The sequence below is a fragment of the Oncorhynchus gorbuscha genome, linkage group LG13 (assembly GCF_021184085.1).
Source record: "Oncorhynchus gorbuscha isolate QuinsamMale2020 ecotype Even-year linkage group LG13, OgorEven_v1.0, whole genome shotgun sequence".
NCBI lineage: Eukaryota > Metazoa > Chordata > Actinopteri > Salmoniformes > Salmonidae > Oncorhynchus > Oncorhynchus gorbuscha.
The window spans coordinates 101491824-101516683 of NC_060185.1; the positions used below are offsets into that span (position 1 = coordinate 101491824).

Consider the following 24860-nt stretch of genomic DNA (forward strand, 5'->3'; position numbering starts at 1 on the left):
TCAAAGAGCCTGGGCGATAACATCTCCATGCCTTGTAGCCATCGTTGTTACACACTGCCATTTCTAATGTTGACTGCTCTAATGTCTTGCTACATAGTACGATGCCCCCCCGGCCTTCTCCCTCGCCTCTCCTTTCCTCTCCCCCTGTGCTCTTCTCCCCCCCCCAAGCTCTCCTCCTCCTCCTCTCCCTCTCTGTTCTCCTCTCTTCTCCCTCTCCCCTCCTTTTTTCTCCCTCTCCCACTCCTTTCCACTCCTCTTCTCTTCTTTCCTCTTCCCCTCTGCACTTCTCTCCTTTCCTCTTCCCCTCTGCACTTCTCTCCTTTCCTCTTCCCCTCTGCACTTCTCTCCTTTCCTCTTCCCTTCTGCACTTCTCTCCTTTCCTCTTCCCCTCTGCACTTCTCTCCTTTCCTCTCCCCCTCTGCTCTGCTCTCCTTTCCTTTCCTCCCCCCCTCTGCTCTGCTCTGCTCTGCTCTGCTCTGCTCTCCTTTCCTCTCCCCCTCTGCTCTGCTCTCCTTTCCTCTCCCCCTCTGCTCTGCTCTGCTCTGCTCTCCTTTCCTCTTCCCTTCTGCACTTCTCTCCTTTCCTCTTCCCCTCTGCACTTCTCTCCTTTCCTCTCCCCCTCTGCTCTGCTCTGCTCTCCTTTCCTCTGCTCTGCTCTCCTTTCCTCTGCTCTGCTCTCCTTTCCTCTCCCCCTCTGCTCTGCTCTCCTTTCCTCTCCCCCTCTGCTCTGCTCTCCTTTCCTCTCCCCCTCTGCTCTGCTCTCCTTTCCTCTCCCCCTCTGCTCTGCTCTGCTCTCCTTTCCTCTCCCCCTCTGCTCTGCTCTCCTTTCCTCTGCTCTGCTCTCCTTTCCTCTCCCCCTCTGCTCTGCTCTGCTCTCCTTTCCTCTCCCCCTCTGCTCTGCTCTCCTTTCCTCTGCTCTGCTCTCCTTTCCTCTCCCCCTCTGCTCTGCTCTGCTCTGCTCTCCTTTCCTCTCCCCTCTGCTCTGCTCTCCTTTCCTCTCCCCCTCTGCTCTGCTCTCCTTTCCTCTCCCCCTCTGCTCTGCTCTGCTCTCCTTTCCTCTCCCCCTCTGCTCTGCTCTCCTCTGCTCTGCTCTGCTCTGCTCTCCTTTCCTCTCCCCCTCTGCTCTGCTCTGCTCTGCTCTCCTTTCCTCTCCCCCTCTGCTCTGCTCTGCTCTGCTCTCCTTTCCTCTCCCCCTCTGCTCTGCTCTGCTCTGCTCTGCTCTCCTTTCCTCACCCCCTCTGCTCTGCTCTGCTCTGCTCTCCTTTCCTCTCCCCCTCTCCTCTGCTCTCCTTTCCTCTCCCCCTCTGCTCTGCTCTGCTCTGCTCTCCTTTCCTCTCCCCCTCTGCTCTGCTCTCCTTTCCTTTCCTCTCCCCCTCTGCTCTGCTCTGCTCTCCTTTCCTCTCCCCCTCTGCTCTCCTTTCCTCTGCTCTGCTCTGCTCTCCTTTCCTCTCCCCCTCTGCTCTCCTTTCCTCTGCTCTGCTCTGCTCTCCTCTCCCCCTCTGCTCTGCTCTGCTCTGCTCTCCTTTCCTCTCCCCCTCTGCTCTGCTCTGCTCTGCTCTCCTTTCCTCTCCCCCTCTGCTCTGCTCTGCTCTCCTTTCCTCTCCCCCTCTGCTCTGCTCTGCTCTGCTCTGCTCTGCTCTGCTCTGCTCTCCTTTCTCTTTCCTCTCCCCCTCTGCTCTGCTCTCCTTTCCTCTCCTCTGCTCTCCTTTCCTCTCCCCCTCTGCTCTGCTCTCCTTTCCTCTCCTCTGCTCTCCTTTCCTCTCCCCCTCTGCTCTGCTCTGCTCTCCTCTGCTCTCCTTTCCTCTCCCCCTCTGCTCTGCTCTGCTCTGCTCTGCTCTGCTCTGCTCTCCTTTCCTCTCCTCTGCTCTCCTTTCCTCTCCCCCTCTGCTCTGCTCTGCTCTGCTCTGCTCTGCTCTCCCCCTCTGCTCTGCTCTCCTTTCCTCTCCCCCTCTGCTCTGCTCTGCTCTCCTTTCCTCTCCCCCTCTGCTCTGCTCTGCTCTCCTTTCCTCTCCCCCTCTGCTCTGCTCTCCTTTCCTCTCCCCCTCTGCTCTCCTTTCCTCTCCTCTCCTCTGCTCTCCTTTCCTCTCCCCCTCTGCTCTGCTCTGCTCTGCTCTCCTTTCCTCTCCCCCTCTGCTCTGCTCTCCTTTCCTCTCCCCCTCTGCTCTCCTCTGCTCTCCTTTCCTCTCCCCCTCTGCTCTGCTCTGCTCTCCTTTCCTCTCCTCTGCTCTCCTTTCCTCTCCTCTGCTCTCCTTTCCTCTCCTCTGCTCTCCTTTCCTCTCCTCTGCTCTCCTTTCCTCTCCCCCTCTGCTCTGCTCTGCTCTCCTTTCCTCTCCTCTGCTCTCCTTTCCTCTCCTCTGCTCTCCTTTCCTCTCCTCTGCTCTCCTTTCCTCTCCCCCTCTGCTCTGCTCTGCTCTGCTCTGCTCTGCTCTCCTTTCCTCTCCTCTGCTCTCCTTTCCTCTCCCCCTCTGCTCTGCTCTGCTCTGCTCTGCTCTGCTCTCCCCCTCTGCTCTGCTCTCCTTTCCTCTCCCCCTCTGCTCTGCTCTGCTCTCCTTTCCTCTCCCCCTCTACTCTGCTCTGCTCTCCTTTCCTCTCCCCCTCTGCTCTGCTCTCCTTTCCTCTCCCCCTCTGCTCTCCTTTCCTCTCCTCTCCTCTGCTCTCCTTTCCTCTCCCCCTCTGCTCTGCTCTGCTCTCCTTTCCTCTCCCCTCTGCTCTGCTCTCCTTTCCTCTCCCCTCTGCTCTCCTCTGCTCTCCTTTCCTCTCCCCCTCTGCTCTGCTCTGCTCTCCTTTCCTCTCCTCTGCTCTCCTTTCCTCTCCTCTGCTCTCCTTTCCTCTCCTCTGCTCTCCTTTCCTCTCCCCCTCTGCTCTGCTCTGCTCTCCTTTCCTCTCCTCTGCTCTCCTTTCCTCTCCTCTGCTCTCCTTTCCTCTCCTCTGCTCTCCTTTCCTCTCCCCCTCTGCTCTGCTCTCCCTGCTTTGTTTGTTTGCCTATTATGGGGGAAATCCTTAACTGAATTGCGTCAGAGCTACGTCAATGGCCTCTCAGTGCATTGATGCTGAGGATAGAGACGCCCATATTAATCTATGGGAGAAGAACGTAAAATCGGTTGCCATATGTCTGATCTTCCCCGGGCAGTAGGCGCCGGCGACCCAGATCTGTCTCGTGCCCGACCGTGAAGGCAGAATCTCCGGTGGGCTATCAGCGGGGGGGATTCGGCTTGGAGCAGCGGTCTATCTCCGACTACGATGCCGTTCTCCCAGCCGCACGAACCCTGGGACAAAATGGAGGTGACCAGTGTTAGTAGTGAGGTTAGTTCACTATTATAGCTTCTGCATGGGATGGAAGGCTGTTTTATGTCCCAGCAAAACGTATGAAATTGCGACTATATAACTGTGAGACAACATGCATGCTAAAGGAGCAGCAGGTTAATGCTAGTGGTGCAAACTAGCAGATTATTTATGCGAACTGTGTTTATTTTGAGGCAGCAACTGTTGTCCTTGATGAAATGTATCGGGTTCATATTGGGCTGTTTTCACCAGTTCCTTCGGTGCTGGAGTGGATGTTAGCTGTTGTTTTGTCCGTTCATTTATCAGGCTAGTAACGTTAACGCCTCAATTACCGGCGGCTGTCACTGCGTTAGCTATAAAGTCAGTCCTTAATAACTACATCATTTCTATTGTTCGGTAAACCATCCGCGTGTTTCGACGTGCTGGGGACTGTACCAGACATGAAACTGTAATGCGCTAGTGTTGACGTTGTAGCTGCCAGCAGAGTCCCCGGTCCCACCGTTCAGACACGGCTGGTGGGCCGGTCATCATGGGTCTAGATTCAGTCAAATTCACGTCAGATTGGACTTGTTATGAGAAGGAGGTGAGGGGTAGAGTTTGACTTGTTATGAGAAGGAGGTGAGGGGTAGAGTTTGACTTGTTATGAGAAGGAGGTGAGGGGTAGAGTTTGACTTGTTATGAGAAGGAGGTGAGGGGTAGAGGTTGACTTGTTATGAGAAGGAGGTGAGGGGTAGAGTTTGACTTGTTATGAGAAGGAGGTGAGGGGTAGAGTTTGACTTGTTATGAGAAGGAGGTGAGGGGTAGAGTTAGCTGAAATGCAACAAAAATCTTTTACTTTTGCCATTGTATTTTTTTCTTTATATATATACACTGCTCAAAACAATAAAGGGAACACTTAAACAACACAATGTAACTCCAAGTCAATCACACTTCTGTGAAATCAAACTGTCCACTTAGGAAGCAACACTGATTGACAATAAATTTCACATGCTGTTGTGCAAATGGGATAGACAACAGGTGAAAATTATAGGCAATTAGCAAGACACCCCCAATAAAGGAGTGGTTCTGCAGGTGGTGACCACAGACCACTTCTCAGTTCCTATGCTTCCTGGCTGATGTTTTGGTCACTTTTGAATGCTGGCGGTGCTTTCACTCTAGTGGTAGCATGACACGGAGTTTACAACCCACACAAGTGGCTCAGGTAGTGCAGCTCATCCAGGATGGGACATCAATGCGAGCTGTGGCCAGAAGGCTTGCTGTGTCTGTCAGCGTAGTGTCCAGAGCATGGAGGCGCTACCAGGAGACAGGCCAGTACATCAGGAGACGTGGAGGAGGCCGTAGGAGGGCAACAACCCAGCAGCTGGACCGCTACCTCCGCCTTTGTGCAAGGAGGAGCACTGCCAGAGCCCTGCAAAATGACCTCCAGCAGGCCACAAATGTGCATGTGTCTGCTCAAACGATCAGAAACAGACTCCATGAGGGTGGTATGAGGGCTCGATGTCCACAGGTGGGGGTTGTGCTTATACAGCCCAACACCGTGCAGGACGTTTGGCATTTGCCAGAGAACACCAAGATTGGCAAATTCGCCACTGGCGCCCTGTGCTCTTCACAGATGAAAGCAGGTTCACACTGAGTACATGTGACAGAGTCTGGAGACGCCGTGGAGAACATTCTGCTGCCTGCAGTATCCTCCAGCATGACCGGTTTGGAGGTGGGTCAGTCATGGTGTGGGGTGGCATTTCTTTGGGGGGCCACACAGCCCTCCATGTGCTCGCCAGAGGTAGCCTGACTGTCATTAGGTACCGAGATGAGATCCTCAGACCCCTTGTGAGACCATATGCTGGTGCGGTTGGCCCTGGGTTCCTCCTAATGCAAGACAATGCAAGACCTCATGTGGCTGGAGTGTGTCAGCAGTTCCTGCAAGAGGAAGGCATTGATGCCATGGACTGGCCCGCCCGTTCCCCAGACCTGAATCCAATTGAGCACATCTGGGACATCATGTCTCGATCCATCCACCAACGCTGCACCACATCCCTCAGGAGACCATCCGCCACCTCATCAGGAGCATGCCCAGGCGTTGTAGGGAGGTCATACAGGCACGTGGAGGTCACACACACACTACTGAGCCTCATTTTGACTTGTTTTAAGGACATTACATCAATGTTGGATCAGCCTGTAGTATGGTTTTCCACTTTCATTTTGAGTGTGACTCCAAATCCAGACCTCCATGGGTTGATAACTTTGATATCCATTGATAATTCTTGTGTGAATTTGTTGTCAGCACATTCAACTATGTAAAGAAAAATGTATTTAATAAGAATATTTCATTCATTCAGATCTAGGATGTGTTATTTTAGTGTTCCCTTTATTTTTTTGAGCAATATATATATATACACACACACACACAGTGGGGCAAAAAAGTATTTAGTCAGCCACCAATTGTGCAAGTTCTCCCACTTAAAAAGATGAGAGGCCTGTAATTTTCATCATAGGTATACTTCAACTATGACAGACAAAATGAGAGAAAAAATTCCAGAAAATCACATTGTAGGATTTTTTTAATGAATTTATTTGCAAATTATGGTGTAAAATAAATATTTGGTCAATAACAAAAGTTTATGTCAATACTTTGTTTATATACCCTTTGTTAGCAAACGTTTTCTGTCTTCACAAGGTTTTCACACACTGTTGGCCCATTCCTCCATGCAGATAGATCTCCTCTAGAGCCTTGATGTTTTGGGGCTGTTGCTGGGCAACAAAGATTTTCTATGGAGTTGAGATCTGGAGACTGGCTAGGCCACTCCAGGACCTTGAAATGCATCTTACGAAGCCACTCCTTCGTTGCCCGGGCAGTGTGTTTGGGATCATTGTCATGCTGAAAGACCCAGCCACATTTCATCTTCAAAGCCCTTGCTGATGGAAGGAGGTTTTCACTCAAAATCTCACGATACATGGCCCAATTCATTCTTTCCTTTACACGGATCAGTCGTCCTGGTCCTTTTGCAGAAAAACAGCCCCAAAGCATGATGTTTCCACCCCCATGCTTCACAGTAGGTTTGGTGTTCTTTGGATGCAACTCAGAATTCTTTGTCTTCCAAATACGACGAGTTGAGTTTTTACCAAAAAGTTATATTTTGGATTAATCTGACCATATGACATTCTCCCAATCTTCTTCTGGATCATCCAAATGCTCTCTAGCAAACTTCAGACGGGCTTGGACATGTACTGGCTTAATAAGCAGGGGGACACGTCTGGCACTGCAGGATTTGAGTCCCTGGCGGCGTAGTGTGTTACTGATGGTAGGCTTTGTTACTTTGGTCTCAGCTCTCTGCAGGTCATTCACTAGGTCCCCCCCGTGTGGTTCTGGGATTTTTGCTCACCGTTCTTGTAATAATTTTCACCCCACGGGGTGAGATCTTGCGTGGAGCCCCAGATCGAGGGAGATTATCAGTGGGCTTGTATGTCTGGTGGAGGATAGTAGAGGCCGATGTTCCTGTTTGAGGACAGTAGAGGCTGGTGTAGGATGGAAGAGGCTGGTGTAGGATGGAAGAGGCTGGTGTAGGATGGAAGAGGCTGGTGTAGGATGGAAGAGGCTGGTGTAGGATGGAAGAGGCTGGTGTAGGATGGAAGAGGCTGGTGTAGGATGGAAGAGGCTGGTGTAGGATGGAAGAGGCTGGTGTAGGATGGAAGAGGCTGGTGTAGGATGGAAGAGGCTGGTGTAGGATGGAAGAGGCTGGTGTAGGATGGAAGAGGCTGGTGTAGGATGGTAGAGGCTGGTGTAGGATGGTAGAGGCTGGTGTAGGATGGTAGAGGCTGGTGTAGGATGGTAGAGGCTGGTGGAGGCTGGTGGAGGCTGGTGTTCCTGGTGGAGGCTGGTGTATCTGGTGGAGGCTGGTGTATCTGGTGGAGGATGGTGTATCTGGAAGAGGCTGGTGTTCCTGGTGGAGGATGGTAGAGGCTGGTGTATCTGGAAGAGGCTGGTGTATCTGGTAGAGGCTGGTGTATCTGGTAGAGGCTGGTGTATCTGGTAGAGGCTGGTGTATCTGGTAGAGGCTGGTGTATCTGGTAGAGGCTGGTGTATCTGGTAGAGGCTGGTGTTCCTGGTTGAGGCCAGTAGAGGCTGGTGTAGGGTGGAAGAGGCTGGTGTAGGGTGGAAGAGGCTGGTGTAGGGTGGAAGAGGCTGGTGTATCTGGAAGAGGCTGGTGTATCTGGAAGAGGCTGGTGTATCTGGAAGAGGCTGGTGTATCTGGAAGAGGCTGGTGTATCTGGAAGAGGCTGGTGTATCTGGAAGAGGCTGGTGTATCTGGAAGAGGCTGGTGTATCTGGAAGAGGCTGGTGTATCTGGAAGAGGCTGGTGTATCTGGAAGAGGCTGGTGTATCTGGAAGAGGCTGGTTTTGACACATTTCACCTCAAAACTACCATCCATTTGTTTAAAAAAGCCTGGTACTGGTTACCTTCAGAGGAGTCCTGTGACACTTGTTTGTAGCCCAAACGGTTTGGACCAAACAGAAGTTGTCACGTCGACGGTACAGAGACGTCTCTGAACGGAGAACATCATCATATTCATGAGTCTCCCCTTTCCGTAGAGTGGTCATAATAGATTCGGACGCTGCAGATGTTTTTGTGAGAAGATATTCGGGATGTCTCCTGGTCTGACAAACACCACTCTAGTTCTGCCATCTTTCAGCCTGGAAGTGAGACATTGTCAGATGCCTATGTCTTGAGACTCATCCAATGCAAAACAAAAAAAACATCCCCAGCTTAAACTGACAGATTTTTTTATGTGGATTGTTTTGTTATGCACAGGTGCGTATTGTTTTGTTATGCACAGGTGCGTATTGTTTTGTTATCCACAGGTGCGTATTGTTTTGTTATGCACAGGTGCGTATTGTTTTGTTATCCACAGGTGCGTATTGTTTTGTTATCCACAGGTGCGTATTGTTTTGTTATGCACAGGTGCGTATTGTTTTGTTATCCACAGGTGCGTATTGTTTTGTTATGCACAGGTGCGTATTGTTTTGTTATGCACAGGTGCGTATTGTTTTGTTATGCACAGGTGCGTATTGTTTTGTTATGCACAGGTGCGTATTGTTTTGTTATCCACAGGTGCGTATTGTTTTGTTATCCACAGGTGCGTATTGTTTTGTTATCCACAGGTGCGTATTGTTTTGTTATCCACAGGTGCGTATTGTTTTGTTATGCACAGGTGCGTATTGTTTTGTTATGCACAGGTGCGTATTGTTTTGTTATCCACAGCACAGGTGCGTATTGTTTTGTTATGCACAGGTGCGTATTGTTTTGTTATGCACAGGTGCGTATTGTTTTGTTATCCACAGGTGCGTCAATCGACTCTAGTTTGAATGTTGATCTGGCGTCATATTAACAGGGTCTGCAGTCATTGGCTGTGCAGTAAGACCAGCTGTAGACGAACGTCAGGGGATCTGGGAGTCGGACACGGTTGTTGCCTACATCAAGGCTCTGTGTAACATGGCAGTGTTGCCCTTGTTTGAGTAACTGCAGCGACTTGAGGCGGCTTCATAAAAACCTGCATGAACTTTGATCACAAGTTCATGCAGTCGATATGTAGACATATGCTCTGTGTACACGGAGTCTCACATATAAATAAGAAAAGCACATTTTTTTTGTCCATTAAAATAACATCCAATTGATCAGAAATACAGTGTAGACATTGTTAATGTTGTAAATGACTATTGTAGCTGGAAACGGCTGATTTTTAAATGGAATATCTATATAGTTGTACAGAGGCCCATTATCAGCAACCATCATCCCTGTGTTTCAATGGCACGTTGTGTTAGCTTATCCAAGTTTATCATTTTAAAAGGCAATTATGAGCATTAGAAACCCCTTTTGCAATTATGTTGGCACAGCTGAAAACTTCTGATTTAAAGAAGCAGTAAAACTGGCCTTTAGACTAGTTGAGTATCTGAAGAATCAGCATTTGTGGGTTCGATTACAGGCTCAAAATGGCCAGAAACAAAACACTTTCTTCTGAAACTCATCAGGCTATTCTTGTACTGAGAAATTAAGTCTATTCCATGCGAGAAATTGCCAAGAAATGGAAGAACTCATACAACGCTGTGTACTACTCCCTTCATAGAACAGTGCAAACTAGCTCTAAGCGGAATAGAAAGAGGAGTGGGAGGCCCCGGTGCACAACTGAACATGGGGACAAGTACATTAGTGTCTAGTTTGAGAAACATGCCTCAGAAGTCCTCAACTGGCAGCTTCATTAAATAGTATCCGCAAAACACCAGTCTCAAAGTCAACAGTGAAGAGGGATGCTTGCTTTGTAGGCAGAGTTCCTCTGTCCAATGTCTGTGTTCCTTTGCCCATCTTAATAAATAAATAAATATTGGCCAGTCTGAGATATGGCTTTTTCTTTGCAACTCTGCCAGAAGGCAGGCATTCCAGAGTCGTCTATTCACTGTTGACGTTGAGACTGGTGATTTTGCGGGTACTACTGTGAGTCAGGAGGAGTGGATACTCTGAGTCAGGCCTTTATGGTTGAATTGCTGCAAAGAAACCACCACTAAAGGACACCAATGATAAGAAGAGACTTGCTTGAGCCAAGAAACACGAGCAATGGACTTTAGACCGGTGGAAATTTGTCCTTTGATCTGGAGTCCAAATTGGAGATTTTTGGTTCCCAACTGCCTTGTGTTTGTGAGATGCAGTGTGGGTGAGCAGATGATATCCACATGTGTGTTTCCATCTGTAAAGAATGGAGCAGGAGGTGTTTAGTGGAGGGTGCTTTGCTGGTGACACTGTCAGTGATTTATTTAGATATTCAAGCACACTTAACCAGCATGGCTACCACAGCATTTTGCAGCGATACGCCATCCCATCTGGTTTGGGCTTAGTATTTGTTTTTCAACAGGACAATGACTCAAAACACCTCCAGGCTGTGTAAGGGCTATTTGACCAAGAAGCAGAGTGATGGCGTGCTGCATCAGATGACCTGGCCTTCACAACCACCCGACCTCAACCAAATTTATATGGTTTGAGATAAGTCGGACTGCAGAGTGAAGGAAAAGCAGCCAACAAGTGCTCACCTTCATGACTGTTGAAAAAGCATTCCAGGTGAAGCTGGTTGAGAGAATGCCAAGTGTGCATAGCTGTCATCAAGGCAAAGGGTGGCAATATGAAAAATCTCAAATATAAAATATATTTTGATTTAACACTTGGTTACTAAATTATTCCATATCTGTTATTTCATAGTTTTGATGTCTAAACTATTATTCTACAATGTAAAAAGAAAGAAACACCCTTGAATGAGTCGGTGTTGTAAAACTGTTGCTCGGTAGTGAATATTACAGTGCCCTTGGATTCAGACACTTTTACACATTTTGTTACGTTATTCTAAAATTGATTTAAATTGTTTTTTCCCCTCATCAATCTACTCACAATACTCCATAATGACAAAGCAAAAACAGGTTCAGAAATTTGTGCAAATGTGTATGTATAAAAATAAATCACATTAACATAAGTATTTAGAGCCTTTACTCAGTACTTTGATGAAGCACCTTTGGCAGCGTTTACAGCCTCAAGTCTTCTTGGGTATTACGCTAAAAGCTTGGCACAGCTCTATTTGGGTAGTTTCTCTTCTCTGAAGATCCTATCAAGCTCTGTCAGGTTGGATGGGGAGCTCCATTGCACAGCTATTTTCAGGTCTCCAGAGATGTTTGATCAGGTTCAAGTCCAGGCTCTGGCTGGGACACTCAAGGACATTCAGAGACTTGTCCCGAAGCAACTCCTGCGTTGTCTTGGCTTTGTGCTTAGGATTGTTGTCCTGTTGGAAGGTGAACCTTTGCCCCAGGTAGGTCCAGAGGTCCTGCGTGCTCTGGAGCAGGTTTTCATCAAAGGTCTCCCTGTGCTTTGCTCCGTTCATCTTTCCCCTGATCCTGACTAGTCTCCCAGTCCCTGCCTCTGAAAAACATCCCCACAGCATGATGCTGCCACCACCATGCTTCACTGTAGGGTTGGTGCTGGGTTTCTTCCAGATTTGACGCTTGGCATTCAGGCCAAAGAGTTCAATCTTGGTTTCATCAGATCAGAGAATCTTGTTTCTAATTGTCTGAGAGTCCTTTAGGTGCTTTTTGTCAAACTCCATGCCGGCTGTCGTGCCCTTTACTGAGGAGTGGCTTCCGTCTGGTCACTCTACCATAAAGGCCTGCTTGGTGGAGTGCTGCAGAGCTGATTGTCTTTCTGGAAGGTTCTCCCATCTCCACAGAGGAACTCTGGAGTGCTGTCATAGTGACCATCGGTTTCTTGGTCAACTCCCTGACCAAGGCCCTTCTCCCCGATTGATCAGTTTATCTGGGCAGCCAGCTCTAGGAAGAGTCTTGGTTGTTCCAAACTTCTTCCATTTAATAATGATGGAGGCCATTGTGTTCTTGGGGACCTTCAATGCTGCAGACATTTTTTGGTACCCTTCCCCAGATCTGTGCCTGGACACAATCCTGTCTCTGAGCGCTATGGACATTTCCTTCGACCTCATGGATTGGTTTTTGCTCTAACATACACTGTCAACTGTGGAACCTTATATAGACAGGTGTGTGCCTTTCCAAATCATGTCCAATCAATTGAATCTACCACAGCTGGACTCCAATCAAGTTGTAGAAACATCAAGGATGATCAATGGAAACAGGATGCACGTGGGCTGAATTTCGAGTCTCATAGCAAAGGGACTGAATACTAACGTACATTTAAAAATATATATATATAATAAAATAAAACCTGTTTCCGCTTCGTCATTATGGGGTATTGTATGTAGATGAGGAAAACATGTATTTAATCCATTTTAACAAAATCTTATAAAAGTCAAGTGGTCTGAATACTTTCCCGAATGTGCTGTAGTTGACAATAGAAGTACATTTCTTGGTTAGTATAATTTGCATTTAGATTTATATATATACTTTTGGTTAACCCCATGACAATGATTGAGGTATTTAGATGTTATCAATTAAATGAAGCTTTCACAAAAATGTACATGTGAAAACCATAACTTGCACGCACGCAGATTGGTGAAATGGTAAGATAAATTGGCATTCCACATAGGGCTGCAGTCTCCCCGCCTTTTACCGGTAGCTTCAGGAATAATGGCAGAATCTGCGAAAGCAAGCAGGAGGAGAATAGTTGGGGCAATGTTTTTTTTTCTTCTGTTCATCTAGATCTCTAACTCCCTCTTGGGGCATTTGTCTCATTTCATCAAACCATAAGCTTTAAGCATCAGTCAAGCTCAATGCATATAGTTGTTTTTTTTAATGAAACATAGGGTGTGTCTATATATGGAAAAATACTAATTTAAAAATGTCCGATTGGTTGAATGAACAGGCGACTAAGATTTTATTTCGTCTGTAACAGCTCTTGTTTTAGCCAAATTGACCTGCTGGAACGCTCCCATCGTGTTGTGTGTCAGCTCTGTTGTTGTGTAATTTGTGTTGACGTGGTTGTTTACTGTGTGTGTGTGTTCCAGGTTAATGGTCACCAGATCCTGGATGAGCCGATGGACGAGGGAGAGTCTTTTACTCATTGTGTGAGTAACATGGAGGGTGTGTGTCACTGTGAGGAACATGGGGGGTGTGAGGAACATGGAGGGTGTGAGGAACATGGAGGGTGTGAGGAACATGGAGGGTGTGAGGAACATGGAGGGTGTGAGGAACATGGAGGGTGTGAGGAACATGGAGGGTGTGAGGAACATGGAGGGTGTGAGGAACATGGAGGGTGTGTGTCACTGTGAGGAACATGGGGGTGTGAGGAACATGGGGGTGAGGAACATGGGGGGTGAGGAACATGGAGGGTGTGTCTCACTGTGAGGAACATGGGGGTGAGGAACATGGGGGTGTGTCTCACTGTGAGGAACATGGAGGGTGTGAGGAACATGGAGGGTGTGAGGAACATGGAGGGTGTGAGGAACATGGGGGTGAGGAACATGGGGGTGAGGAACATGGGGGTGTGAGGAACATGGGGGTGAGGAACATGGGGGGTGAGGAACATGGGGGGTGAGGAACATGGGGGTGAGGAACATGGAGGGTGTGTCTCACTGTGAGGAACATGGGGGTGTGAGGAACATGGGGGTGAGGAACATGGGGGGTGTGTCTCACTGTGAGGAACATGGGGGTGAGGAACATGGGGGTGAGGAACATGAGGGGTGTGAGGAACATGGAGGGTGTGTCTCACTGTGAGGAACATGGGGGGTGTGAGGAACATGGGGGTGTGAGGAACATGGGGGTGTGAGGAACATGGGGGTGTGAGGAACATGGGGGTGTGAGGAACATGGGGGTGTGAGGAACATGGGGGTGTGAGGAACATGGGGGTGTGAGGAACATGGGGGTGTGAGGAACATGGGGGTGTGAGGAACATTGGGGGTGTGAGGAACATGGGGGTGTGAGGAACACGGGGGTGTGAGGAACATGGGGGTGTCTCACTGTGAGGAACATGGGGGTGAGGAACATGGGGGTGTGTCTCACTGTGAGGAACATGGGGGTGTGTCTCACTTTGAGGAACATGGGGGTGTGAGGAACATGGGGGGGTGAGGAACATGGGGGGTGAGGAACATGGGGGTGTGTCTCACTGTGAGGAACATGGGGGTGTGAGGAACATGGGGGAGTGAGGAACATGGGGGTGTGCGGAACATGGGGAGTGTGAGGAACATGAGGGGTGTGAGGAACATGGGGGGTGTGCGGAACATGGGGAGTGTGAGGAACATGGGGGGTGTGAGGAACATGGGGGGTGTGAGGAACATGGGGGGTGTGAGGAACATGGGGGTGTGCACAGTAGTAGTAGTAATAATAATAGACATTTGTATAGAGCTTTTCAGAACAGTGTTCCTGGTAGAGGATAGTAGAGGATAGTGTTCCTGGTAGAGGATAGTAGAGGATAGTGTTCCTGGTAGAGGATAGTAGAGGATAGTGTTCCTGGTAGAGGATAGTAGAGGATAGTGTTCCTGGTAGAGGATAGTAGAGGATAGTGTTCCTGGTAGAGGATAGTAGAGGATAGTGTTCCTGGTAGAGGATAGTAGAGGATAGTGTTCCTGGTAGTGGATAGTAGAGGATAGTGTTCCTGGTAGAGGATAGTAGAGGATAGTGTTCCTGGTAGAGGATAGTAGAGGATAGTGTTCCTGGTAGTGGTTGTGTATATGTTAAATGCATCAAAAAGATCAAATAAAAACAGAATACATTTAGAATCCGTAGATAGGCTAGGTGCTAAAATCACTTCCAGATTAGTACTTGCATAAAAACAGTATTTAGAAATGGGTTTTATGTCCCGTTTTAAAGGTTCCGATTAATTGCGTGACTCTCAGATGTTCAAGGAGAGAATCCGTAGGCAAGGGGCATGAGAGGTCCCCCAGTCTATTCTAGACTAAAGTCTATGAGGAGGATTCTGGAGTGGATCCACTAGTTGACTGGAGGCCAGTTCAGTAAGGATGGGGGTGATGTGGGCGGACGTCTTGGTCCTGGTCAGGCTGCACTATTCTGGAGAATGTGTTTTATTTTATTGAACCTTTTATTTAACTCGTCAAGTCAGTTAAGAGCAAATTCTTATCTACAATGACTGCCTACCCAGGCCAAACCCAGACTGCACTGGGCCAGTTGTGCACCACCTTATGGGACTCCCAATCACGGGCGGATGTGATACAGCCTGGATTCGAACCAGGGGCGGTAGTGACTCCTCTTGCACTGGGATGAAGTGTGTTAGACTGCTGCGCCACTCGGGAGCCTCTGAAGTGATTTGCCCCTGAACAGAGCTGTAGTCAATCCGGGAAAACATTTAGGTGTGGGCTAGTTTCTCTGCATCTGGCTGAGAGAGCGATAGTTTGGCCCGGGCAATGTGTCTTAGATAGAAACATGTTAGGTGTGGGCTAGTTTCTCTGCATCTGGCTGGGAGAGCGATAGTTTGGCCCGGGCAATGTGTCTTAGATAGAAACATGTTAGGTGTGGGCTAGTTTCTCTGCATCTGGCTGGGAGAGCGATAGTTTGGCCCGGGCAATGTGTCTTAGATAGAAACATGTTAGGTGTGGGCTAGTTTCTCTGCATCTGGCTGGGAGAGCGATAGTTTGGCGCGGGCAATGTGTCTTAGATAGAAACATGTTAGCGGATACGGTTTATATGGGCATCACAGGACAGAGAAGGGTCAAAGTTGACTCCCTAGTTGGAGAGGGTGGATGGCTTGACCGTCGATTGTAGGGCAGATGTTCCTGGTGACCTACTTGAATAAGGGGTTGTATGTGCGTATATATTTTGTGTGTGCATGCAGTACTAAGTGTGTGTGTGTGTGTGTGTGTGTGTGTGTGTGTGTGTGTGTGTGTGTGTGTGTGTGTGTGTGTGTGTGTGTGTGTGTGTGTGTGTGTGTGTGTGTGTGTGTGTGTGTGTAGGACGAGGTTACGTCCTATTCAGAGATTCATATCACCCACCATGTGAAGGAGGGCTGTGAGAAGGCTGACCCGGGGCAGTTTGAGCTGCTTAAGGTCCTGGGACAGGGTTCCTTCGGAAAGGTCTTTCTGGTCCGGAAGGTCACGGGTCCAGACACGTGTCAGTTATATGCAATGAAAGTCCTGAAGAAGGCTTCGTTGAAAGGTAACAGTCCATTTATCATCATGCATGTTCTCTCAGATGGTCTCTCTGACACTATGCTCACTTCAATGCTTTATAGACGCATATCATATTGTAGAAACTAATGGCCCTGTTTGTCTGGAATCTCGTGTGTCTGTCGCCCTGTGCCTCGGTGTGTCTGTCGCCCTGTGCCTCGGTGTGTCTGTCACCCTGTGCCTTGGTGTGTCTGTGTGTGTGTCTGTCACCTCGGTGTGTCTGTGTGTGTGTCTGTCGCCCTGTGCCTCGGTGTGTCTGTGTGTGTGTCTGTCGCCCTGTCACCTCGGTGTGTCTGTGTGTGTGTCTGTCGCCCTGTCACCTCGGTGTGTCTGTGTGTGTGTCTGTGTGTGTGTCTGTCGCCCTGTCACCTCGGTGTGTCTGTGTGTGTGTCTGTCGCCCTGTCACCTCGGTGTGTCTGTGTGTGTCTGTCGCCCTGTCACCTCGGTGTGTCTGTGTGTGTGTCTGTCGCCCTGTGCCTCGGTGTGTCTGTGTGTGTGTCTGTCGCCCTGTGCCTCGGTGTGTCTGTGTGCGTCTGTCGCTCGGTGTGTCTGTCGCCCTGTGCCTCGGTGTGCCTGTGTGTGTGTCTGTCACCCTGTGCCTCGGTGTGTCTGTGTGTGTGTCTGTCACCTCGGTGTGTCTGTGTGTGTGTCTGTCGCCCTGTGCCTCGGTGTGTCTGTGTGTGTCTGTCGCCCTGTGCCTCGGTGTGTGTGTGTGTCTGTCGCCCTGTGCCTCGGTGTGTGTGTGTCTGTGTGTGTTTGTGTCTGTCGCCCTGTGCCTCGGTGTGTCACCCTGTATCTGTCTCTCTCTCTTTGTCTGTCCAGTCAGGGACAGAGTTCGCACCAAGATGGAGCGAGACATTTTAGTGGAGGTCAATCACCCCTTCATAGTCAAGTTGCACTACGGTTAGTCTGATCTTTCACCCCTGACCCTTCACCTCTACCCTATCTCCCCTTCATAGTCAAGTTGCACTACAGTTAGTCACTCTGTCATTGTTCTGACTATAGAGGTGTCTAACGCTTCTTGTCTCTCAGCCTTCCAGACCGAAGGGAAGCTCTATTTAATCCTGGACTTTCTCAGGGGAGGAGACGTCTTCACGCGCTTATCCAAAGAGGTGAGACACCTTTCTAGTGCTATAGTCCATTAGAAATAATTTCCCAAGATGTGGGTTATTCACTTTGCTTTTGACTGCATTTCAATGTACAGTCAATGGCCAGTTTATTAGGTACACCCATCTACTACTGGGTAGGATCCCCTTTTGCTTCCAGTGCAGTCAGAATTCTTTGGGGCATGGATTCTACAAGATGTGGCGTTCAAGCATTGCTAGCGTGTGCCAGGACAACATTCCCCACGCCATTACACCACCCCCACCAGCCTGTACCGTTGACACCAGGCAGGTTGGGGCCATGGACTGCTTACGCCAAATCCAGCATGATGCAACAGGAACCGGGATTCATCGCACCAGGCAATGTTTTTCCATTCCTCAATTGTCCAGTATTGGTGATCACTTGTCAACTATAAGAGTGGAACCCGGTGTGGTCGTCTGGATCCCGGTGTGGTCGTCTGGATCCCGGTGTGGTCGCCTGGATCCCGGTGGGGTCGCCTGGATCCCGGTGTGGTCGCCTGGATCCCGGTGGGGTCGCCTGAATCCCGGTGGGGTCGCCTGGATCCCGGTGTGGTCGCCTGGATCCCGGTGTGGTCGCCTGGATCCCGGTGTGGTCGCCTGGATCCCGGTGTGGTCGCCTGGATCCCGGTGGGGTCGCCTGGATCCCGGTGGGGTCGCCTGGATCCCGGTGGGGTCGCCTGGATCCCGGTGGGGTCGCCTGGATCCCGGTGGGGTCGCCTGGATCCCGGTGTGGTCGTCTGGATCCCGGTGTGGTCGTCTGGATCCCGGTGTGGTTGTGCATTCTGAGATGCTGTTCTGCACACCACGGTTGTACCGCACTGTTATTTGCCTGTTTGTGGCCTGCCTGTTAGCTTGCACCATTCTCTTCATTCTCCTTTGGCCTCTCATCAACGGGCTGTTTTCGCCCACAGGACTGCCGTTGGCTAGGTGTTTTGCGTTTGTCGCTCCGTTCTCGGGTAAACCCTAGGCACTGTTGTGTGTGTAAAAAGGCCAGGAGACCGGCTCAGAGTCACTTAGGTCACTCGTTTTTTCCATTCTAACGTTGTCGAACAGTTATTGAATGGCTTGATGCCTATCTGCCTGCTTTATATAACAAGCCACATGACTCACTGTCTGTAGGAGCTAACCATTATCATGAACGGGGGTGGTGTACCTAATAAACTGGCCACAGTGTATAATGCTATAAAGAATATGGCTGTATTTAAATGTGTAAATAGTATTATTTCTATAATGTAAATAATATTGTTTTGTGTAGCTCTAACTGTATTTAGGAATGTGACATTCTAATGTGTTGCCTATGACTCTTCCCTCCGAGGCCAGACAGTAAATGTGTCCAGTTCTCACTAGGTTATGTTTACAGAGGAAGATGTGAAGTTCTACCTAGCAGAGCTGGCTCTGGCCCTCGACCACCTGCACCATCTGGGCATAGTTTACAGAGACCTCAAACCAGAGAAGTATGTACCATAATCCCTAACCCTCCTAGTCTTTCTGCCTCTAACTCTAGTGATTTAAACCCCTACATGGTTGGGGTGTTTCTGGTGACTGGTTGGGGTGTTTCTGGTGACAGGTTGGGGTGTTGCTGGTGACAGGTTGGGGTGTTTCTGGTGACTGGTTGGGGTGTTGCTGGTGACTGGTTGGGGTGTTGCTGGTGACTGGTTGGGGTGTTTCTGGTGACTGGTTGGGGTGTTGCTGGTGACTGGTTGGGGTGTTTCTGGTGACTGGTTGGGGTGTTTCTGGTGACTGGTTGGGGTGTTGCTGGTGACTGGTTTGGGTGTTGCTGGTGACAGGTTGGGGTGTTGCTGGTGACAGGTTGGGGTGTTGCTGGTGACAGGTTGGGGTGTTTCTGGTGACAGGTTGGGGTGTTTCTGGTGACAGGTTGGGGTGTTGCTGGTGACAGGTTGGGGTGTTTCTGGTGACTGGTTGGGGTGTTTCTGGTGACTGGTTGGGGTGTTTCTGGTGACAGGTTGGGGTGTTGCTGGTGACTGGTGACTGTTGCTGGTGACTGGTTGGGGTGTTGCTGGTGACTGGTTGGGGTGTTGCTGGTGACTGGTTGGGGTGTTGCTGGTGACAGGTTGGGGTGTTTCTGGTGACAGGTTGGGGTGTTGCTGGTGACAGGTTGGGGTGTTGCTGGTGACAGGTTGGGGTGTTGCTGGTGACAGGTTGGGGTGTTTCTGGTGACAGGTTGGGGTGTTGCTGGTGACTGGTGACAGGTTGGGGTGTTGCTGGTGACAGGTTGGGGTGTTGCTGGTGACAGGTTGGGGTGTTTCTGGTGACAGGTTGGGGTGTTTCTGGTGACAGGTTGGGGTGTTTCTGGTGACTGGTTGGGGTGTTTCTGGTGACTGGTTGGGGTGTTGCTGGTGACTGGTTGGGGTGTTGCTGGTGACTGGTTGGGGTGTTGCTGGTGACTGGTTGGGGTGTTGCTGGTGACTGGTTGGGGTGTTGCTGGTGACTGGTTGGGGTGTTGCTGGTGACAGGTTGGGGTGTTTCTGGTGACAGGTTGGGGTGTTGCTGGTGACAGGTTGGGGTGTTGCTGGTGACAGGTTGGGGTGTTGCTGGTGACAGGTTGGGGTGTTGCTGGTGACTGGTTGGGGTGTTGCTGGTGACAGGTTGGGGTGTTGCTGGTGACTGGTTGGGGTGTTGCTGGTGACTGGTTGGGGTGTTTCTGGTGACTGGTTGGGGTGTTGCTGGTGACTGGTTGGGGTGTTGCTGGTGACTGGTTGGGGTGTTTCTGGTGACTGGTTGGGGTGTTTCTGGTGACAGGTTGGGGTGTTGCTGGTGACTGGTTGGGGTGTTGCTGGTGACTGGTTGGGGTGTTGCTGGTGACTGGTTGGGGTGTTGCTGGTGACGGGTTGGGGTGTTGCTGGTGACGGGTTGGGGTGTTGCTGGTGACGGGTTGGGGTGGTTGGGGTGTTGTGTTGGGTTAGGGGTATTTTGGGTGTTGTGTTGGGTTAGGTGTTGTGATGGGTTAGGGTATTTGCGGTGTTATGATGGGTTAGGGGTGTTGTGATGGGTTAGGGTATTTGCGGTGTTATGATGGGTTACGGGTGTTGTGATGGGTTAGGGTATTTTGGGTGTTGTGATGGGTTAGGGGTGTTGTGTTGGGTTAGGTGTTGTGATGGGTAAGGGTATTTGCGGTGTTATGATGGGTTAGGGGTGTTGTGATGGGTTAGGGTATTTGCGGTGTTATGATGGGTTACGGGTGTTGTGATGGGTTGGGGTATTTTTGGTGTTGTGATGGGTTAGGGTATTTTTGGTGTTGTGATGGGTTAGGGTATTTTTGGTGTTGTGATGGGTTAGGGGTATTTTGGGTGTTGTGATGGGTTAGGGTATTTTGGGTGTTGTGATGGGTTGGGGTATTTTGGGTGTTGTGATGGGTTGGGGTATTTTGGGTGTTGTGATGGGTTAGGGGTGTTGTTTGTGATGGGTTAGGGGTGTTGTGATGGGTTAGGGGTGTTGTGATGGGTTAGGGGTATTTTGGGTGTTGTGATGGGTTAGGGGTGTTGTGATGGGTTAGGGGTGTTGTGATGGGTTAGGGGTGTTGTGATGGGTTAGGGGTATTTTGGGTGTTGTGATGGGTTAGGGTATTTTTGGTGTTGTGATGGGTTGGGGTATTTTGGGTGTTGTGATGGGTTAGGGGTATTGTGATGGGTTAGGGGTGTTGTGATGGGTTAGGGGTATTTTGGGTGTTGTGATGGGTTAGGGGTGTTGTGATGGGTTAGGGGTGTTGTGATGGGTTAGAGGTATTTTGGGTGTTGTGATGGGTTAGGGGTATTTTGGGTGTTGTGATGGGTTAGGGGTGTTGTGATGGGTTAGGGTATTTTGGGTGTTGTGATGGGTTAGGGGTATTTTAGGTGTTGTGATGGGTTAGGGTATTTTGGGTGTTGTGATGGGTTAGGGTATTTTGGGTGTTGTGATGGGTTAGGGTATTTTGGGTGTTGTGATGGGTTAGGGTATTTTGGGTGTTGTGATGGGTTAGGGGTGTTGTGATGGGTTAGGGGTGTTGTGATGGGTTAGGGGTATTTTAGGTGTTGTGATGGGTTAGGGGTATTTTGGGTGTTGTGATGGGTTAGGGGTATTTTGGGTGTTGTGATGGGTTAGGGGTATTTTGGGTGTTGTGATGGGTTAGGGGTATTTTGGGTGTTGTGATGGGTTAGGGGTATTTTTGGTGTTGTGATGGGTTAGGGGTATTTTGGGTGTTGTGATGGGTTAGGGGTATTTTGGGTGTTGTGATGGGTTAGAGTATTTTGGGTGTTGTGATGGGTTGTGGTGTTTGGGGTGTTGTGATGTGTTAGGGGTGTTGTGATGTGTTAGGGGTGTTGTGATGGGTTAGGGGTGTTGTGATGGGTTAGGGTGTTGTGATGGGTTAGGGGTGTTGTGATGGGTTAGGGGTGTTGTGATGGGTTAGGGGTGTTGTGATGGGTTAGGGGTGTTGTGATGGGTTAGGGTATTTGGGGTGATGGGTTAGGGTATTGGGGGTGTTGTGATGGGTTAGGGTATTTGGGGTGTTGTGATGGGTTAGGGTATTTGGGGTGTTGTGATGGGTTAGGGGTGTTGTGATGGGTTAGGGGTGTTGTGATGGGTTAGGGGTGTTTGGGGTGTTGTGATGGGTTAGGGTATTTGGGGTGTTGTGATGGGTTAGGGGTGTTGTGATGGGTTAGGGGTGATGGGTTAGGGGTGATGGGTTAGGGGTGATGGGTTAGGGGTGATGGGTTAGGGGTGATGGGTTAGGGGTGATGGGTTAGGGGTGTTGTGATGGGTTAGGGGTGTTGTGATGGGTTAGGGGTGTTGTGATGGGTTAGGGGTGTTGTGATGGGTTAGGGGTGTTGTGATGGGTTAGGGGTGTTGTGATGGGTTAGGGGTGTTGTGATGGGTTAGGGGTGTTGTGATGGGTTAGGGTTGTTGTGATGGGTTAGGGGTGTTGTGATGGCTTTGGGGTGTTGTGATGGCTTTGGGGTGTTGTGATGGCTTTGGGGTGTTGTGAGGGGTTAGGGTATTTGGGGTGTTGTGATGGCTTTGGGGTGTTGTGATGGGTTAGGGGTGATGGGTTAGGGGTGTTGTGATGGGTTAGGGGTGATGGGTTAGGGGTGATGGGTTAGGGGTGTTGTGATGGGTTAGGGGTGTTGTGATGGGTTAGGGGTGTTGTGATGGGTTAGGGGTGTTGTGATGGGTTTGGGGTGTTGTGATGGGTTTGGGGTGTTGTGATGGCTTTGGGGTGTTGTGATGGCTTTGGGGTGTTGTGATGGCTTTGGGGTGTTGTGATGGCTTTGGGGTGTTGTGATGGCTTAGGGGTGTTGTGATGGCTTAGGGTATTTGGGGTGTTGTGATGGGTTAGGGGTGTTGTGATGGGTTAGGGGTGATGGGTTAGGGGTGTTGTGATGGGTTAGGGGTGTTGTGATGGGTTAGGGGTGTTGTGATGGGTTAGGGGTGATGGGTTAGGGGTGTTGTGATGGGTTAGGGGTGATGGGTTAGGGGTGTTGTGATGGGTTAGGGGTGTTGTGATGGGTTAGGGGTGTTGTGATGGGTTAGGGGTGATGGGTTAGGGGTGTTGTGATGGGTTAGGGGTGTTGTGATGGGTTAGGGGTGATGGGTTAGGGGTGTTGTGATGGGTTAGGGGTATTTTGGGTGCTGCTATTTACTTTAGAAGACACATTGTCCTGTTGTTGATGGTGATGTTGTTACGGTCAGGAGGTATGTGTGTTTCTCTACTATACCTACTAATGTGGTTCTCTGGTTTCAGCATTCTGTTAGATGAAGCTGGACACATCAAGTTAACAGGTATGGCTCTCTGTCTGGGCTGTGTGCTGTGGTGCTTCAGAAGATTATGTTGTGTGTTTATGTTTGAGCTAAAATAAAGAGGTGGTTGTGCATTTCAGACTTTGGGTTGAGTAAGGAGTCCGTGGATGTTGATAAGAAGGCCTATTCATTCTGTGGAACGGTGGAGTACATGGCTCCTGAGGTCGTCAACAGAAGAGGACACACACAGAGTGCTGACTGGTGGAGTCTAGGAGTGCTCATGGTAAACACACCCACACCTCTACATCACCTGTACCTGTAACCCCAGCCTAATGTCTGTACCTGTACCTCTACATCACCTGTACCTATAACCCCAGCCTAATGTCTCTACCTGTACCTATAACCCCAGCCAAATGTCTCTACTTGTACCCCTACATCATCTGTACCTATAACCCCAGCCTAATGTCTCTACCTGTACCTATAACCCCAGCCTAATGTCTCTACCTGTACCTCTACATCACCTGTACCTATAACCCCAGTCTAGTGTCTCTACCTGTACCTATAACCCCAGTCTAGTGTCTCTACCTGTACCTATAACCCCAGTTTAGTGTCTCTACCTGTACCTATAACCCCAGCCTAGTGTCTGTACCTGTACCTATAACCCCAGTCTAGTGTCTCAACCTGTACCTATAACCCCAGTCTAGTGTCTCTACCTGTACCTATAACCCCAGCCTAATGTCTGTACCTGTACCTCTACATCACCTGTACCTATAACCCCAGTTTAGTGTCTCTACCTGTACCTATAACCCCAGCCTAGTGTCTGTACCTGTACCTATAACCCCAGTCTAGTGTCTGTACCTGTACATATAACCCCAGTCTAGTGTCTGTACCTGTACCTGTAACCCCAGTCTAGTGTCTGTACCTGTACCTGTAACCCCAGTCTAGTGTCTGTACCTGTACCTGTAACCCCAGTCTAGTGTCTGTACCTGTACCTGTAACCCCAGTCTAGTGTCTGTACCTGTACCTATAACCCCAGTCTAGTGTCTCTACCTGTACCTCTACATCACCTGTACCTATAACCCCAGCCTAGTGTCTCTACCTGTACCTCTACATCACCTGTACCTATAACCCCAGTCTAATGTCTCTACCTGTATCTACCCTGTACCTGTAACCCCAGCCTAATGTCTATACCTGTACTTGTAACCCCAGCCTAATGTATCTACTTGTATCTAACCTGTACCTGTAACCCCAGCCTAATGTATCTACCTGTATCTAACCTGTACCTATAACCCCAGCCTAATGTTTGTACCTGTATCTAACCTGTACCTGTAACCCCAGCCTAATGTCTGTACCTGTAACCCCAGTCTAATGGCTCTACCTGTAACCCCAGTCTAATGGCTCTACCTGTATCTAACCTGTACCTATAACCCCAGCCTAATGTCTGTACCTGTACCTCTACATCACCTGTACCTATAACCCCATCCTAATGTCTGTACCTGTACCTATAACCCCAGTCTAGTGTCTGTACCTGCACCTCTACATCACCTGTACCGATAACCCCAGTCTAGTGTCTGTACCTGTACCTATAACCCCAGTCTAGTGTCTGTACCTGTAACCCCAGTCTAGTGTCTGTACCTGCACCTCTACATCACCTGTACCGATAACCCCAGTCTAGTGTCTGTACCTGTACCTGTAACCCCAGTCTAGTGTCTCTACCTGTACCTCTACATCATCTGTACCTATAACCCCAGTCTAGTGTCTCTACCTGTACCTCTACATCACCTGTACCTATAACCCCAGTCTAGTGTCTGTACCTGCACCTATAACCCCATCCTAATGTCTGTACCTGTACCTCTACATCACCTGTGCCTATAATCCCAGCCTAATGTCTCTACCTGTATCTACCCTGTACCTGTAACCCCAGCCTAATGTATCTACTTGTATCTAACCTGTACCTATAACCCCAGCCTAATGTTTGTACCTGTATCTAACCTGTACCTGTATCCCCAGCCTAATGTATCTACCTGTACCTATAACCCCAGCCTAATGTTTGTACCTGTATCTAACCTGTACCTGTAACCCCAGCCTAATGTCTGTACCTGTAACCCCAGTC

The 24860-nt window shown here is 49.5% G+C and overlaps 1 protein-coding gene across 1 annotated transcript in view; it reads left to right on the plus strand.

Annotated features, from left to right (window-relative positions):
• Positions 1 to 2932: 2932 nt before the first annotated feature.
• The window catches only part of rps6kal (ribosomal protein S6 kinase a, like), a 144068-nt gene continuing 122140 nt past the window's right edge, over positions 2933 to 24860 (plus strand). The window contains exons 1-8 of the mRNA XM_046296269.1: positions 2933 to 3303; positions 12780 to 12839; positions 15678 to 15879; positions 16713 to 16793; positions 16923 to 17002; positions 18362 to 18468; positions 22752 to 22789; positions 22888 to 23030. Of these exons, the coding sequence (XP_046152225.1) occupies positions 3241 to 3303; positions 12780 to 12839; positions 15678 to 15879; positions 16713 to 16793; positions 16923 to 17002; positions 18362 to 18468; positions 22752 to 22789; positions 22888 to 23030 (774 nt within the window). The 5' untranslated portion in view covers positions 2933 to 3240. The remainder of the gene's footprint in view (positions 3304 to 12779; positions 12840 to 15677; positions 15880 to 16712; positions 16794 to 16922; positions 17003 to 18361; positions 18469 to 22751; positions 22790 to 22887; positions 23031 to 24860) is intronic.